The sequence below is a fragment of the Emys orbicularis genome, chromosome 13 (genome assembly GCF_028017835.1).
Source record: "Emys orbicularis isolate rEmyOrb1 chromosome 13, rEmyOrb1.hap1, whole genome shotgun sequence".
NCBI classification, from domain to species: domain Eukaryota; kingdom Metazoa; phylum Chordata; order Testudines; family Emydidae; genus Emys; species Emys orbicularis.
Window position 1 is genome coordinate 47,324,684 of NC_088695.1, and position 17,588 is coordinate 47,342,271.

Here is a 17,588-nt window from a genome sequence, read left to right on the forward strand (position 1 = left end):
GCGCCCGAGAGAGCCCGGCAGCCCTCAACTCACAGCCCGGGTGCTGGCGCTGATACGCTCCTCCCCACGGGCCCCTGGCACTGAGACCCCGGAAGGAGCAAAGGCAGGAGCCTGGCCAGGCTGCCCCAGCTCCTCCGGCGCCTGCAGGCTGTACGGTGACCCAGCACGACAGGCTGAGACCTCCCCAGACTCGACTGGGCCGCCAGAGAGCCGGGCCCTTACCCAGCACGGCGAGGAAGGCGCCCTCCGCCACGGCGGGCACGCTGCTGCTGCGCAGTACGGCCTCACACTCGTAGTACCCGCTGTCGCCCAGCGTGGGGTTGAGGATGGTGAGCCGGCGGTTGTAGTCGCTGAGCCCGCTGGAGAGCGGCGCCCCGTCCTTCTTCCAGACGATGTGCAGCTTCATCAGCGGCCTGGGGGGTGAGGAGAGCGTAGGCGAGCCGCCCCGGACACAGCCCCCGCCCCCCGCCCGCCCCGGATCCCACTGCAACCAGAGCCTCCCAGCCCACAGGGGAACGGGGACCCAGGCATCCTAGAGGGAAGGAGGTTTCAGAGCAGCTCTGGGCCAGGGATCTGGTCCCTCTACGTTTGCAGGGCTCAGCAGAAGGGGAACCCGAGCCCGAGGGGAGTCTCTGGCCACGACCATGGCAGGATACCTGCCCATGTCACTGGGCTGTCTCCCGCGCCCGCAGCGGGAGGAGGGTTTGGAGCCGGTCTCGACCTGCAGCGTTCCCCTCTGCACTGCATCCCTCGAGCTCTCTCCTGGTACAGTGGCTCTGGGGCCCAGCGAGGGACCTCCCTCGCTATGGGGCAGGGGCAGGCAGAGCAGACCTGACCCAGCAGCGCCCCCTATCACCCAGCACCAGGACACCAAGGGGCCTTTGTAGCCGTCCCCACCCTGGGCAGGGCCCACTCTGGGGCACATTCTCCGCATCTTGGGCCAGCTTCCCATGCCAACCGGGGTCCCCCGGCAGCTGGCAGCACAGATGGGGGGCGGCACTATTGCTATGCCAGGAACCCCACCTCACACCTAGAGAAGCCTGCTCAGGATCCGCCCCAAGGGACAGCCCTGGATAGGTCTCAGACGAGTCCAGCCCCCGGGACCTTGGGGGGCAGCTACCCACCTGGCGTTGGCCACGCACTCCATGGTCACTTCCGAGGTGCCGGCCACCACGCTGGTGTTCCTGGGCGGGATGATGATGGTGGGAGCGATGGGATCGGCCGGGCCGCCGACATCTAAGGGGAGCCGAGGCGGCAGAGCAGGTTGTTAGAAAGCGCCCGCCTCCTCGGCCGACGGGGCTCGCGGGGAGGGGCCATGCACCAGCACGGAGGGCCAGCGAGCCGGTGCGAGTCGAGGGGGAGGGGGCTGTGCTTTCGGTGGCTGGGAACAGGCAGCAGGCGAGTCAGTCGGAGCCCCGCAGTCCTGCCTCGGAGACCTCCCCAGGCTCCGCACGGCTCCGCTCTGCCCCACGCCGACTCCCGGCTCAGTGGGGGCTGGCACCCACCTGCTCTCCATCACGGCCTGGCCCACCAGCTGCCCAGACACGGGGGTCCCGTGCCCAGCCGGTCGGGGATGCCAAGAGTGCTTAGCTGAGTGCCTGGCCATCCCCTTTGGGAAAGGGTTCAGGGGGTTCTGTAACCCACCCTCCCACATGGTCCCTACAAGCCCTGGAGGGCATTGGGCCATCCATCCCTGCCCCCTGCTACGGTCCCCCTGGGGTAATCTCGGCTGCCCGCGCCGCCCGCGGCTCCAGCAGAGGAGGTGGGAGTGGGGAAGTGTAGAAGGCAAAATAATTGCGACGATAAAAAACCCTCATGTAGGTGCTGTAAAAAAGGGATCGGCATGAAAGCTGCTGATGTAGCTGAATCCATAAACAGGCCTTGGCGTTGTTTATTGACATGGCGGGACACATCAGTACAGCACGACGGATTAATGGCGCGCCAGGCTGGGCCGGGCAGATAAAGCCCGACAAGGAAAGCCAGAAAGCGGCCGCGGAGCAAACAGCAGGAGGGAGAGAGCAAAGGGATGAGCTCGCGCGGGCGCTTTGTACCAAGCCTGGGCTTTTTCCGGGGGATGGGTCACTCGGCGCTGGTCAGGGAGGGCCATGGCCAGGTGAGGTCAAAGGGGAACCCAGTGCTCATCGCAAAACCACCGTGTCACTCGACACAACTGGCAGGCTAGGCCCCGGCCTGGGAAAGCAGCGGCTGTGGGTCGGGATTGAGGGGCACCGGCAGAGCCATTGGGATGCAGAGCCCAGGACAGGAATTGCACAGTGGGGCGGAGCTGCCGACAGCCCCGCATACGTGGGCAGGAAATGTTGGAACCAACAGAACCCATGAGAGCCACAGGGGAGGGGCGGCTCCCTTGCAAAGAAATCCAGCCCTTTCTGCAAGGGGGCGCTGCCCAGAGCTGCTGCTATCCGCCCCCATCGCCAGGGACAGGGCAGGGGATGTGCCGTGCTGAGGCCAGGGGAGCCTGTGGTGGAGGGAGGGCGTACGGGGAGGGGGCTGGGCTGGTGATATAATTAGTGCCTGCCGGCTCCTGCAGCACGGCCCAAAGAGCCGAAATAAATTTCAAGGAGGCTGAGCTGTTAAGTCAGCAGAAGTCGGAGCCTCCGAAGAGATTTACTGCAAATTAAATTTGGGCCTGAGCCAACGGGAGCGGGGGCCAGAAAGCCAGATGCACAGAGACAGCCCTGTAAAATGGCCTGGAGACACTGGGGTGTGGTGGTGGGGGGGGGGAGGGGGAGACCCTCCTGGTGGGGAGCGATGGGATGGGACGGGGCCCTGACGGAACCAGGAGAGCTATTAGCAGGGAGCAAGTCCCTCAAAGAATGTAGGGAGTGAGCTGCAACCCCCACGCCCTGGTCCACCTTCTGTGGCCGGCTGCTCCCCCCCGCCCTGGCACCGACGGCACTACAGAGCCAGCGTCCCCATTTAGGCTTCCTTGCTCCCTGGGCAGTCCTGGTTAACGCCAGGCTGAGCAGGGGGACCCATCACCCTCCTCTTGTTCTACACAGACAAGAGAGAGTGCGCACACACACCCGCCTGCACACATGCCCACCCGTGCACACACACCCGCCCGCACACATGCCCACCCATGCACACCTGCCGGTGCACACACGCTTGCCTGTGCACACACGCCCGCCCATGCACACACCCGCCCGCCCGAACACACACGCTTGCCCGTGCACACACACCCGCCCGTGCACACACGCCCACCCATGCACACACACCGGCCAGCCCATGCACACCCGCCTGCCCGAGCACACCCGCCCGCCCGAGCACACCCGCCCGCCTGCACACACACACACCCGCCTGCCTGAGCACACACACCTGCCCATGCACACCCGCCCATACACACACACCCGCCCGTGCACACCCGCCCGCCTGCATACCCGCCCGCCTGCACACAAAAGCTACCCCAAGCCTCTGGCTGGCCTCACAGTCACCCCTTGCCTCTCCTCTCTCTCAGACTGCCCCCGCCCCAGCACACTGCACCAAGTCTGGAGGTTGCAGCTCCAACCCAATGCCAACACCCCACCCCCTGGATCTGGCCCGGTGCCAGCAGGGCACGTATTCTTTCCCTGCGATTCCTGGATTCCTCCTCTGAGGAACAAGCCCCTGGGGCAGCCTCCGGAAGCTCCAACCAGCTCCCTTTACACCCCCCCGGAGCCCGGCACTTACTCTCCACGGTGAGAGTGATGGGCTGGCTGGTCTTGTTATCCCCGTTCTTGTCGTTCACGGCCTGCACGTAGTACCGGCCGGCATCGGGCGCCACCGTCGACAGGATGACCAGGGTGTTCTCCAGCGTGATGGCTCTGGCAGGGGCAGCGCAGAGGAGACAGCATGAGAGGAGGGGAGAAAAGGTGCGGGGGGGATCTTTGGTCCAGAGCCAGTTCAAACTCGGCTCCGGACATTCGGAACCAGGGCTGGTGGGGAAGGCAGCTCAGTGCCTAGCTCAGATTCAGTTCACACTCTCCCATTGCGGGTTTCACTAAGAGGGTAAAATACCCCAGCAGGTGCGGAGCGCAGCGCAGGAAGCCACAAATTAATGAGCCTGCAAAACCCTTAATCTCGGACAATGAGCAGAATTTACACAATTGATCACGTCTGTCGTTATGTTGCCCAGTGCCTAAGCATTGAGGGAGGGGGCCGACAGATAGGACAGTTGCCGATTAATAGGTTTTTCTTTTCTTTTTTTACCCAATGATCTAATCTGCTGGAAACATAAAATGGTTTGAGGAATATATTTTGCCATTAAATATGAGATAAAGGAGTTTTATCTCCTCAATCCTGCTTTGCAAATAGAAAAGAGACCAGTTCAATTCCCACATAATGTGGGTTACAAATTCAATTCCAGCTCGCTGCGGCTGTCGGCGCCCAATGCTGCTGCCACCACTGCGTGTGTGTGTGTGTCCGTATTTGTGTGACTGCGTGGGAGTGTCTGCCTGGGTGTGTATCTCTGGTCCGGAGACATGGGGACAAGTGTGTGTACACTGTATAAGTATTTATATATCCACACATGGGAGTGTGAAACGCACCCTGGGAGCATGTGGCTCCTCTAGCAGCTGGTCTGCATAAGAAGTTACAAGCCTACTACAGCTGCCAGTGAGTGGAGATGCTCCTTTAGCTAAAGCAGCAGACGTTCAGGCTTTTAGGGCTTCAGAGTTCAACCTCCAGGGATGCCCGGAGCAGAGGGGCCGTTACCCATGCTTACACGTGTGTGTGTGTGTCTGGAATGTCTCTATTTGTGTGTGTCTTATAGGCTATGCAATCCAGAACGATTACATGTGTGCAGGGCTGTATCATGTAATATTGGTATGTATGTTTACACACGCCATGTACATGCGCATGGCCGAGGCTGGGCACCGCCTCGCTATTACCTGTGTGTGTGTGCGTCAGGTAGGTGAGCACACAAGCAGAGGGGAGGGTGGGATGAGAGCGATCTTTCCTAAGGACTAGCCCAGGGGACAACGCATGTCTCACTATGAATGTATCTGTCTGCGTGGGGAGAGGGAGCCATTTTTTCCCCAACAGACTATTCCAGCCTGCGTGAGTGCCAGCGCTTTCCCTCTCCCATTTCGTCTGGCTCCCGCTTTTTTTTTTTTTTTTTAAATTCATTTTCTCAATGATAAACAAAACCATTAGTTTGTCAAGTCTATCTCCGGATCCTAATGTGATGCGCCCGCGACATCTGTTAAGCATCCTTAATGCTAGTTTAACAAGGACAAATCCAGTCGAGTTCTTTTCGCTTTCTCCCATTAGGTGAACGTGGCAGGGTCTGGATGGATTCTCTCCGCTAATGTCTCTGCCTCCCTGCAGTCGGGTTGGCGGGAGGGGGGATCAGGACGTCTGACACGCGTCTGAAAGGCTGCGAGAGAAGTCCAAAATGCCCTACTGCGGCCTCAAAATATAGATGGTCCAGGAAACAGTACTTTGTCTGCCTGATCTCAAAGCAGCCTGACCCACAACTTAGCACAATCCAGGGATGCAGGTACACCCCCATATGGCTCCACCTCCCTGCTGTGGCCCCACCTCTCCTCAGGTGGCAGCAGGTTTCAGAATTAAGATGAATGAGGTATCTTGGAGCTATTGTTTCAGGCTCTCTGCATACTCAGGCAACCAATAGTCATGCTCAATTCACATTTTCAAGCTTTTCTTTGCATGCATGAGAGCTACAAATATATAGATGTTCTTCATCGTGCGACTCCAGGAGCTGTGGCCCAGGCCTACAATGCCCAGACTTTAAACCAGCCCTCGGACCAAGCAACCCTGTCACGCATGACAAGCTCACTGCACAATGGCGACACCGGTGTCACATGCTGGGAGGCAGCAGCATGTCATGGCATAGCAGCCAGGGCCGCCCAGATGGGGGGGCAAGTGGGGCAATTTGCCCCAGGCCCCGGGCCCCGCGGGGCCCCATGAGCCCTGGCCGAGAATCCCTTTCCTGGCTAGAGGTGCCTTTTTACTTACCCGGCGGCGGTCTGGGTCTTCGGCGGCATTTTGGCGGCAGGTCCTTCAGTGCTGCCAAAGACGCAGAGCAACTGAAGGACCTGCCGCCGCTGCCGCAGACTCGGAGTACCACCCGGTGAGTATGTCCACTCCCCCGCTTTGCCCCAGGCCCCCTGAATCCTCTGGGCGGCCCTGATAGCAGCAGCAGCGTGTCTCAAGGCTGAGAAGCCGCATGACAATGGGGTGGCAGCCCTGAATAATCTGGGCATCACGTTAACAGCTGTGCCAGCCGAGCTGGTGAGAAGTGTGATCCCACAAAATCCTGGAAAAAGTGGCAGCCCTAGATTGACCAGCCTGGGCTAATTCTTTCACCTTGGGGCTGCCGGAGAGAGCTTGGGGCCAACTTGTTCTTTGCACTCAGGGTCGGCCGGGATGGAGCCATCAGAGCTGGGAATCCCACCCAGCTGCGGAAGGCTGCTGGGCCCTGATGCATGCTAGGATGGGCTATCCCGAAGGCAGGGGACCTCAGCGAGCAGGCGCCCAGGACTGGGGGTTTGCATAGCGCTGGGAACCCAATCGCTAGAGATCTTTGAGGTCAAAAGGAACGTGGCTCCCCTTCGCAGGACTATCCCCTTCCCTCTGCTGGGAAGAACCAGCACTCCACGGGTCCGTCAGCAGGAGGTGCTCTTTGCTCGGAAATACTTTCCGAGCAATGCCCTGACGCACCATTAGGAGGTGCTGTGCCGCAGCAGTTGGGTTATTAGTGTCCTGGCCTGGTTCTGTTTTGCTCCGGGCTTCCCCTGGAGCGTTCAGCCCCTTTGCCGTATTCCCAGGCTCTGCCGGCGTGCCGCGTGGCGGTTTGCTGTCCGGTGGGGGTGCTGTGATGGCTCTAAGACCAGACTATAAAGCCCCCTGGAATCCCGGGGATGAAAGGGGCTCTAGGAATGTAATGACAATAATAATAAATACTTTGCACTGATACCGCTTGGCAGTGACTGTATGGAACAGCCCAGTGCCTGGGGCGACTGGCTGCTGCCTCGGAGGTGACTCCATTGAAAGGAAATTAACCCTTCATGTGTTTGCCAGTTTAAAATGGAAAGCGTCAGTTAATCTGTGTCCTGCATGCAAACAAGGCAAGACACTGTGCCAGCTGCTCTCAGGCCTGGTCAACGCCGCTAGCTCCGGTGCTCAAGGCTGGGAAACGTTTCACGCTCTGCCCATCAACCGAGCCGCCGGGCTGGGTGAACTACACTGACGGGAACACCATTTCTGTCAAGGTAGGAAGGGGCTACGCTACAGCGGCACACCTACAGCGCTGCAGCCGGGCCGCTGTAGCGTAGACGTACCCTTGGACCCAGTGCTGCTCCGTTGGTGGGTCATGGGGTATGTGTGGGTGCGGCTCTGGTGTGGCACCCCTCCACGCACCAGTGTATCAAGATTGGAGGTAAAACGACAGCACTGAATACCCTGCAGAGAGTGGCACGGTGCAGGTGCTGTCTGGAAGTGGAGAAGGAACCGGGGGCACCAGGGGGCCAAGGCCTTACGATGCCAGAAGGCCGGTAAGGAGTGGGAGAGCTGAGGGGATGCTAAATGGGGAGAATCCTCTGCATTTTGGATGCGAGCTGTCACCATACGCAGCTCCAGCCTGCGCTAAATAAATGAAGAGCGGCCGTCTCCTCGGTACCCATTGTTGCCATGGGTACATTTCCTCCCTCTCCCTGCTCTCCGAGACAGGGTTCTGTAGTTAGTTAGTCGAGCTCCTGCAGCCGCCTGATAATTTAATTAGGGGACAAAAGCGAATCAATCCCAAATAAATAAACGACTAAACAAACCCACCCCCGGCTGCTCCCCTCCCCGCTCTGTGCTCGTCCTGGCGTGGGCAGGACATGGCTAGTGGGTTGATAAGCGGCTGCTAATCACCAGGCAGGGGGCAGGAAGCCGAATTTCCCGGTCAGATAGGGGGCTCCGAGGGCTGGTGGCTACATGCCACCCTGGCCTGCCTCTGCTAGCCTGATAGCATTAATCAGATCCGTATCTCCACCCCGCAGACACCAGCCGATTCGCTCCCAAGGACCCCTTTGAACTCCGCCATGAATATTAATCTGCTGTAATTGCCAGGAGCAGGGTGATGGAGCGGGCGTTTAATAGAATCAGCGCGCAGAGCCCGGGGAGGAGGCGGGGGGCTGGTAGGCAGGCTGGTTCCCCAGAGGGCTGTTTGCCAGGGGAGGACACGCCGGAGCGCACACTCCCCCAGGGGAAGGTGCAGTACAGGGCCCCTGGAGGCGATGGGGGACGCGCTCAGGGGTTTCTCTGTTTCCTGATGTGCAGCAGGCGCTTGGCAGGCAGAGGGGTGATGCTAGCGGGCCGACGGGGAAGAGGAGAGAGAAGCTGGTGCGTGGACAAGTGCAGGAGGAAGGCTTGGTGTTTCCCTCCACACCGCCGTCCCAGTGTGCTCGGTACGCTACTCCTGCCCCCAGCGTGCCCTGCGGGGCCGCGCTGCTGCAGGGGGGGCACCGTAGGATGCAGAGTGAGCGCTGCCCTAGTGCCCGGCTGGATTGCTGCCCTGGGGACTGCGCCCAGTACTGCCGTGCGGGCGGCCTGGGGGGAAGTCGCCTTGTGCAGTCGGGGTAGGCTTGCCTTGCTCTGTAGGGGGTTATTTAGTTAGACGACCCCCTGCCTGCATAGGCCACGACAACCCCCCACAGGCAGCAGGCCCCAAACCTTCACCCCGTCCCGTTCCAGCCGGTGCCATTGGGCCACCGGGGCACCTGTCTTTGGCCTCCCTAGAGTCAGCGGCTCCTCCCCGCCCCCAGGCGTCCCTCCAGGGCTGGGGCTGGGACCAGGCCTGACTCACATGCGGCTGCTGGGGGGGATTTTCCGGCCGTCCCGGAACCAGGTGACCTGGGGCTGGGGGAAGCTGGCGATGCGGGGGGCGTGGATGACGGCTGCTTCGCCGTGGGACACGCTCTGGTGCGTCTCGCTCTCCTCGAAGCTGCCCATGTCTGGAAAGCAAACAGAGACAAAGGCATCAGGGCCGGCAGGGAGCCGGCAAGGTGCTCTCGGAGCCCAACGCTGGAGCGTGGGCTAAGGAGGGAAGTGTCTGTGTCCATCTCCTTGCCACAGAGTGGGCCTGCCGCTCGCCCCCATCCTGAGCAGGGCCAACGTGGCTGTCCTGGCCTCGCTGCTCAGAAGGACACGGGCGGCTCTTTGTCTCCTACTCGTGGCAGGGCTAGACTCTCCTTTGCTGCAATGCTGACACAAAACTTCGGCCATGGTTCAGCTGCTGGTGTGCAGAGACCACAGCCCGACATGTTGACCGGTACTGCCTCACTGTCCCCTTGTGCCTCCCACCCGCCCCCATCCACCTGTCTGCATCCATCCCTCGTCTCATGTCTTTGACTTTGACTGGAAAGGCTTTGGGGCATAGACCGTCCCTTTGTTCTGGGTTTGTACAGCGCCTGGCGCACTGGGGGCCAGGTGCCACAATGAAATAACATATTGGGGTGACCCATAGAGGGCTGTGAACCCCTCCTGCCGCCACACTAATAGACCTGGTGCTGCAACCCAAGCGGCAGAGGCTCATGCTTCGAGGTCGTGAGTTCAGTCCTCAAAGACAACCCCCCCATGCTCCATTCAGCCTGCCCGCTGAGCACACCTTGGGGAGCGGCGTGCAGGGCGAGCTGAGGAAACGAAGGCACACCCATTCAAGGCTCCAAACCCTCTGTGGATAACGCCCGAGCCCTCCAGCACATGGGGGGAAGTCGACAGGGCTGAGTGCGTTAGAGAAGCAGGAGGAAACACTATTTATATCCACTCTTGGATATTAGGAAAGACTATTTCACTAGGAGGGTGGTGAATAGGGTGACCAGATGTCCCGATTTTATAGGGACAGTCCCGATTTTTGGGTCTTTTTCTTATATAGGCTCTATTACCCCCCACTCCCGTTCCGATTTTTCACACTTGCTGTCTGGTCACCCTAGTGGTGAAACACTGGAATGGGTTCCCTAGGGAGGTGGTGGAATCTCCGTCCTTAGAGGTTTTTAAGGTCAGGCTTGACAAAGCCCTGGCTGGGATGATTTAGTTGGCATTGGTCCTGCTTTGAGCAGGGGGTTGGACTAGATATCTCCTGAGGTCCCTTCCAACCCTGAGATTCTATGATTCTATGAAAGGCCAGCTGTGTGGACGGTTCGAGCCAACTCATGACCGTGGCATTGAGAGCAAGGTCAGTCTCACTCTGCCTTCTTTCTGCTCAGCCGTTTGCACCCTGGAAATTTATCGCGGTTTTAAAAAAATAGGAGTAAACTAGGGTGTGTGAGGAAGAGGGGAGGGAGGGGAGATATTTTATTGACTTCCCTTAATTGCTGTAATTAAAAACATGTAAAGAATCTTTTTTTAACGACTTCGCCATTATCATTAGTTGTTAGCGCAGCTGCCTTATTAATTTCTCATTAGCTTCTTGATTTGTCATCACTCTTCGGGAGCGGGGCTCGTGGGGATCTGGCTGGGACCAGCTTTGGGGGTGACTCTGGAGTGGGGTGGGGCTCACATCCAAACTACCAGTCCCTCAGCACTGGAGTGAAATCACCGCTGGGCAGGGGGCCAGCACGATACCCAGGGCACTGCTTGAGCCCTGCTTTAACCCACAGGATTAAGTATCGCGTGCTAGAGCCCTGCAGAGGTATTGCAGCCCAGTCCAGACACAGAGCCACCAAACTCAGTGCACCAAGGCCTGAGCTGCAAAGGCCCCGTTACCGCTCAGCTGGATTGTACCGGTCCGTCACTGCTCGGAGACACAAGTGGGGCCTTGCTCAGACAGCTTCCTCAGCTCATTACCATGGCCCGGAAATCCCTTGCACTGCGGAGGGTGGGCCGAGTTTCTGAGGAACCCAGGACAGCTCACCTGGGTGTGCCGGTACTTTTTGATTCATAGATTTGTAAGGCTCAAATGGCACTTGGGGACCATCTAACGTGACCTCCTCCGTCACTGAACACCCTCACCCCTGTGATTCCAGCATGCAGCCCTCACCTTCTGGCCGAGCGAGAGCGTGGCTTTGAGAAAGAGTCTTGCTTTTCCCTTCGTTACTGCTGAGAACCGGTGACTCTCATGTCCCCCATTTCCCTAGCTATACTGTCACAACGGTGAATTGCGTGCGCCTTATTTCCAGCCTGTTCTCGCACCAGCTCCCAGCCAGAGCCCGCCGGGCCCGTCACTGTGGCTTTTACACCACATTTTTCAAAGAAGCCAACGAGCGGTTCCGTTACCCAAACTAAAGGGTAGACGAGCGTTTGCATATTCAGATCCAGCAGCTGTGAGTCCCACGGGGGCAGCTCAGGCTGGGTGAAAGCCCTCGCCGGGTGTGTCAGGGATAGCGACTGAGGGAACCTCGTCCTGCCGTTTTTATATTTCACCTTGAAAACTGTTGTCTGCAACAGGCTTGTTATACCTCAGCCTGGTCTGTGCTGCCTTGACAATCCGCTTAGCCACACGCTGGGCTGGGGCTAGTGTAAGGGGCTGGTTCGTCTCGTGATTTGTCGCACGCAGAGCCCAGCTGAGAGCAGGACCCTGTGGCGCTAGGCGCTGTACTTAGCCATGGCAGGAGACAGTCCCTCGAAATCTAAACAGACGACGGGGGATAATTCTCCCCCAGGACAGCTGGAGAACGGGGCCCGGAGAGAGGAAGTGACTCGCCCAAGGGCACACAGGAAGGCTGTGGCAGGGCTGGGCCCTGAACCCGGATCTCTGGAGTCGTAGCTCAGAGGCCACCCTTTCTTTCTAGCAGAGCTTTGCTCCTAGGGAGAGGCTGGGCCAGTTAGGAGCTGTAATTCGCCCCCCTTGCCAGGGGAGGCTGCCGCGCAGACGGGGCTCTGAGCAGGGGCAGGTGACCCGACAGTTAAAATGCCTGAGACTGGCTTGCCGTGCGGCCTCCATCTTGCTAGGCCAGAGGGCTGCCCCGCTGGTGAATCATGGGGCCTCTGCCCAAAGAAGGGGCCAGCGCATTGCTGTTACGCGGCCCGCTGGCGACGGCACCGGAGAGGCGGCCGGGAGTGCGCAGGCCTGCTCAGGTAGCTGCGGTGGTTCTGATGCCAGCGCCGCGAGGTTCCCACCTGAAGGACGTAGGTCCGTCGGGGAGGGGGCGTGTAGCGCGCGAGGCTCATTTCCTGGGGAGGAGCCCATCCCAAGAGGCCCCAGGCCTGCACGGGAACGGTGCCGGGAGAACAGGACACAGAAGGGAGGGAGGAAGACAAGCTGGGGCTGGGGGGGTGACACGCACTCAAGGACAAGAACCCTCCCCCGCCCCCCGACATGGTCAGCGGGGAGCTTTTGCTCCAGCGTTCCCCTCCTGCCCCCGAGAGGGGCCGTCCCAGCCTCCTGCGCTGGGTGCCAGCCTCAGGGCCTGATCCTGCCTGCCTCATCTCTACACCATCAGCCCTTCAGGGCAGGGCCCGACTCTCACCAGGTGTCTGTGCAGCGCCTGGCAAACAGGGCCCCTGTCTGGGTCGGGGCCGCGCCCCTGCCGGCGTTCCTTCCCAGCCCCACGCTCCTGGGCCCCATTGCACTAGTTCTTCCCCCTCTCTCTAACGGACGAGACTCGCCAGCTACACACAGCTCGGCAGGAGCCATCCGGCAATCCCGCGCCTCACGCCAGCCTGAAATCCATCATCTTCCTTCCAGCCTTTCCCGCTCTTTAGGGCTCCTGCCGCTGCCTCGCTGCTGATTTATGCGGGCAGCTTGCCCCGCACCAGCGTTTGCATTTGCTTTCCATAATGATTATAAACGCTGTTTACTTTGGGCGCCTGTCGAAGGCTACTCAGAGGAACGGATTTCTCACGCTCCCGGGTGAATTTTACTCCTGAGTGAAGCCTGGACGATGCCAACTTGAGATAGGAGTGGGGCAAGCTGGCCCCACCAGCTCTGCCAAAACACCTCAATCCTGACCCACAGCCCCCCCTGCTATTCCAGTCTGGCCATGCACTCCTCAGCTCTGTCAATGCTCCCTTCATGTTGAACCACAGCCCCCGGCTATCCCAGCCCTGGGCTCCCCACCCCTCAGCTCTGCCAGTGACCCTCAATCCCAACCAGTAGCCTCCAGCGATCCCAGCCCTGGGCTCCCCACCCCCCAGCTCTGCTGGTGCCCCTCAATCCCGACCTGCAGCCCCCGGCTATCCCAGCCCTGGGCTCCCCACCCCTCAGCTCTGCCAGTGACCCTCAATCCCAACCAGTAGCCTCCAGCGATCCCAGCCCTGGGCTCCCCACCCCCCAGCTCTGCTGGTGCCCCTCAATCCCAACCTGCAGCCCCTGGCTATCCCAGCCCTGGGCTCCCCGCCCCCCAGCTCTGCCAGTGACCCTCAATCCTGACCTGCAGCCCCCGGCTATCCCAGCCCTGGGCTCCCCACCCCTCAGCTCTGCCAGTGACCCTCAATCCCAACCAGTAGCCTCCAGCGATCCCAGCCCTGGGCTCCCCACCCCCCAGCTCTGCTGGTGCCCCTCAATCCCAACCTGCAGCCCCTGGCTATCCCAGCCCTGGGCTCCCTACCCCCCAGCTCTGCCAGTGACCCTCAATCCCGACCTGCAGCCCCCGGCTATCCCAGCCCTGGGCTCCCCACCCCTCAGCTCTGCCAGTGACCCTCAATCCCGACCTGCAGCCCCCGGCTAACCCAGCCCTGGGCTCCCCACCCCTCAGCTCTGCCAGTGACCCTCAATCCCAACCAGTAGCCTCCAGCGATCCCAGCCCTGGGCTCCCCACCCCCCAGCTCTGCTGGTGCCCCTCAATCCCAACCTGCAGCCCCTGGCTATCCCAGCCCTGGGCTCCCTACCCTCCAGCTCTGCCAGTGACCCTCAATCCCGACCTGCAGCCCCACTGCTATCCCAGTCTTGGAAACCTCTCACAACTCTGCCAATACCCCCGACTCATGGCCCAGTTGCAGCTAATTTAAAGCCCAGCAGTGTGTACGAGTGGCTCAAACGATTCCTTCCAGCGTGTATTGTCTTGCAGTGAATTCCATCTACCATCATGCTGCCTGTTCCCCTCGCTTCATTAGGCCCCTCTGAAGTTCTTCACGCCCTCTCCCGTGTCCTGACAAACGGTACAAATTTGGGTCATCTGCACATTTTGGCACCTCACTGTTCCCCGCCTTTTCCAGCCAGTCCCAGGATGCCCCTCTCCGTGAACCTTTAGTGTGTCAAAAACGGAGCTCCAATTCCTACCCCTTTGTAGCTGGTCTCTTAGGGTATGTCTACACTACAAAATTAGATCGAATTAATAGAAGCCGGTTTTATAGAAATCGGTTGTATACAGCTGATTGTGTGTGTCCCCACATAAAATGCTCTAAGTGCTCTAGTCGGCGGACCGCGTCCACAGTACCGAGGCTAGCGTCGACTTCCGGAGCATTGCACTATGGGTAGCTATCCCACAGTTCCCGCAGTCTCCGCCGCCCATTGGAATTCTGGGTTGAGATTCCAATGCCCGAATGATGCAAAACAGTGTCGCGGGGGGTTCTGGGTACATGTCGTCAGGCCCCTCCCCCTCCGTCAGAGCAACGGCAGACAATAGATTCGCGCCTTTTTACCTGGGTTACCTGTGCAGACAACATACCACGGCAAGCATGGAGCCCGCTCAGCTCAGCTCACCGTCACCATATGTCATCTGGGTGCCGGCAGCCGTGGGACTGCATTGCTACACAGCAGCAGCAGCTAACTGCCTTTTGGTGGTAGACGGTGCAGCATGACTGGTAGCCTTCATTGGCGATCTGGGTGCCGGCAGCCGTGGGGCTGGCAGCCGTGGGGCTGCATTGCACCAGCCCCCTTGCCTTTTGGCAGTAGATGGTTTATTACGACTGGTAACCGTCCTTGTCGTACAGCAGTGGCTGTCAATCATGGGCACCTGGGCAGACATGCTCAGTCCTATGGAACTGTCTTGATGATGATGGTTATCAGTCGTAGTATGCCATTTTCTGCCACGCGCCCTGTTGGCTCATCGCACGTTAGCTGAGTCTTCCCTGAGCAGCAGATCGTGCAATAGACCTGAAGGCTAACTGCCAAGTGCCCAGTATTTGCTGCCAAGCACCCAGAAAATGCCGAGGGCTATCAATCATGAAAATAGATTTGTTCTGTATTCATTTCCTTCCCCCCTCCCTCCGTCAAATCAACGGCCTGCTAAACCCAGGCTTTTGAGTTAAATCTCGGGGGGGGGGGGGCATTCTGTGTGACAGTTGTTTGTGTTTCTCCCTGATGCAAAGCCACCTTTCTTGATTTTAATTCCCTGTACCTGTATGCCATGTCGTCACTCGCCCCTCCCTCCCTCCCTCCCTCCTTCCCCTGGTCCGTCAGATACTAGTTTCGCGCCTTTTTTCAGACCAGACGCCATAGCTAGCACTGGGATCATGGAGCCCGCTCAGATCACCGCGGCAATTATGAGCACTATGAACACCACGCGCATTGTCCTGGAGTATATGCAGAGCCAGGACATGCCAAAGCAAAACCAGGACCAGGCGAGGAGGAGGCGATTGCAGCGCGGCGACGAGAGTGATGAGGAAATGGACATGGACCTAGACCTCTCACAAGGCACAGGCCCCAGCAATGTGGAAATCATGGTGTTCCTGGGGCAGGTTGATGCCGTGGAACGCCGATTCTGGGCCCGGGAAACAAGCACAGACTGGTGGGACCGCATCGTGCTGCAGGTGTGGGACGATTCCCAGTGGCTGCGAAACTTTCGCATGCGTAAGGGCACTTTCATGGAACTTTGTGACTTGCTTTCCCCTGCCCTGAAGCGCCAGAATACCAGGATGAGAGCAGCCCTCACAGTTGAGAAGCGAGTGGCGATAGCCCTGTGGAAGCTTGCAACGCCAGACAGCTACCGGTCAGTCGGGAATCAATTTGGAGTGGGCAAATCTACTGTGGGGGCTGCTGTGATCCAAGTTGCCAGGGCAATGAGAGACCTGGTGATATCAAGGGTAGTGACTCTGGGAAACGTGCAGGCCATAGTGGATGGCTTTGCTGCAATGGGATTCCCAAACTGTGGTGGGGCGATAGACGGAACCCATATCCCTATCTTGGCACAGGAGCACCAAGCCACCGAGTACATAAACCGCAAGGGGTACTTCTCAATGCTGCTGCAAGCCCTGGTGGATCACAAGGGACGTTTCACCAACATCAACGTGGGCTGGCCGGGAAGGGTACAAGGGTGCTCGCGTCTTCAGGCACTCTGTTCTGTTTCGAAAGCTGGAGGAAGGGACTTTCTTCCCGGACCAGAAAATAACCGTTGGGGATGTTGAAATGCCTATCGTGATCCTTGGGGACCCAGCCTACCCCTTAATGCCATGGCTCATGAAGCCGTACACAGGCAGCCTGGACAGGAGTCAGGACCTGTTCAACTACAGGCTGAGCAAGTGCCGAATGGTGGTGGAATGTGCATTTGGGCGTTTAAAAGCGCGCTGGCGCAGCTTACTGACTCGCTCAGACCTTAGCGAAAAGAATATCCCCATTGTTATTGCTGCTTGCTGTGCGCTCCACAATATCTGTGAGAGTAAGGGGGAGACATTTATGGCGGGGTGGGAGGTTGAGGCAAATCGCCTGGCCGCTGATTACGCGCAGCCAGACACCAGGGCGGTTAGAGGAGCACAGCAGGGCGCGGTGCGCATCAGAGAAGCTTTGAAAACGAGTTTTGTGACTGGCCAGGCTACGGTGTGAAACTTCTGTTTGTTTCTCCTTGATGAACCCTCCGCCCCTCCCCCCCCACCCGGTTAACTCTACTTCCCTGTAAACCAACCACCCCACCCTCCCCTACCCTCCCCCCTTCGAGCACCACTTGCAGAGGCAATAAAGTCATTGTTACTTCACATTCATGCATTCTTTATTAATTCGTCACACAACTAGGGGGATAATTGCAAAGGTAGCCCGGGATGGGTGGGGGAGGAGGGAAGGAAAAGGACACACTGCAGTTTAAAACTTTAACACTTATTGCTCGGGAAATCATCTGGGGTGGAGTGACTGGGTGGCCGGAGGCCCCCCCACCGTGTTCTTGGGCGTCTGGGTGAGGAGGCTATGGAACTTGGGGAGGAGGGCTGTTGGTTACACAGGGGCTGTAGCGGTGGTCTCTGCTCCTGCTGCCTTTCCTGCAGCTCAACCATACGCTGGAGCATATCAGTTTGATGCTCCAGCAGCCGGAGCATCGACTCTTGCCTTCTGTGTGCAAGCTGACGCCACCTCTCATCTTCAGCCCGCGATTCAGCACGCCACTTCTGCTCTTCAGCCCGCGATTCAGCACGCCACCTCTCCTCTCGCTCATATTGGGCTTTTCTATAATCAGTCATTGACTGCCTCCACGCATTCTGCTGTGCTCTGTCAGCGTGGGAGGCAGTCTGTAGTTCTGTAAACATTTCATCACGCGTCCTTCGCTTCCGCTTTCGAATATTCACTAGCCTCTGTGAAGGAGAAAGATTTGCAGCTGGTGGAGGAGAAGGGAGAGGTGGTTAAAAAAGATACATTTTAGAGAACAATGGGTACACTCTTTCACGTTAAATTTTGCTGTTCACATCACACAGCACATGTGCTTTCGTTACAAGGTCGCATTTTTCCTCTTATATTGAGGGCCTGCTGGTTTGGTGTGAGAGATCACTCACGCAGTGCCAGGCCA

The 17,588-nt window shown here is 58.8% G+C and overlaps 1 protein-coding gene across 1 annotated transcript in view; it reads right to left on the minus strand.

Annotated features, from left to right (window-relative positions):
• Positions 1-17,588, minus strand: part of SDK2 (sidekick cell adhesion molecule 2) — a 162,660-nt gene that overhangs the window by 38,516 nt on the left and 106,556 nt on the right. The window contains 4 exon segments of the mRNA XM_065415586.1: positions 223-413; positions 1,125-1,236; positions 3,688-3,821; positions 8,810-8,957. Coding sequence (XP_065271658.1) covers positions 223-413; positions 1,125-1,236; positions 3,688-3,821; positions 8,810-8,957 — 585 coding nt within the window.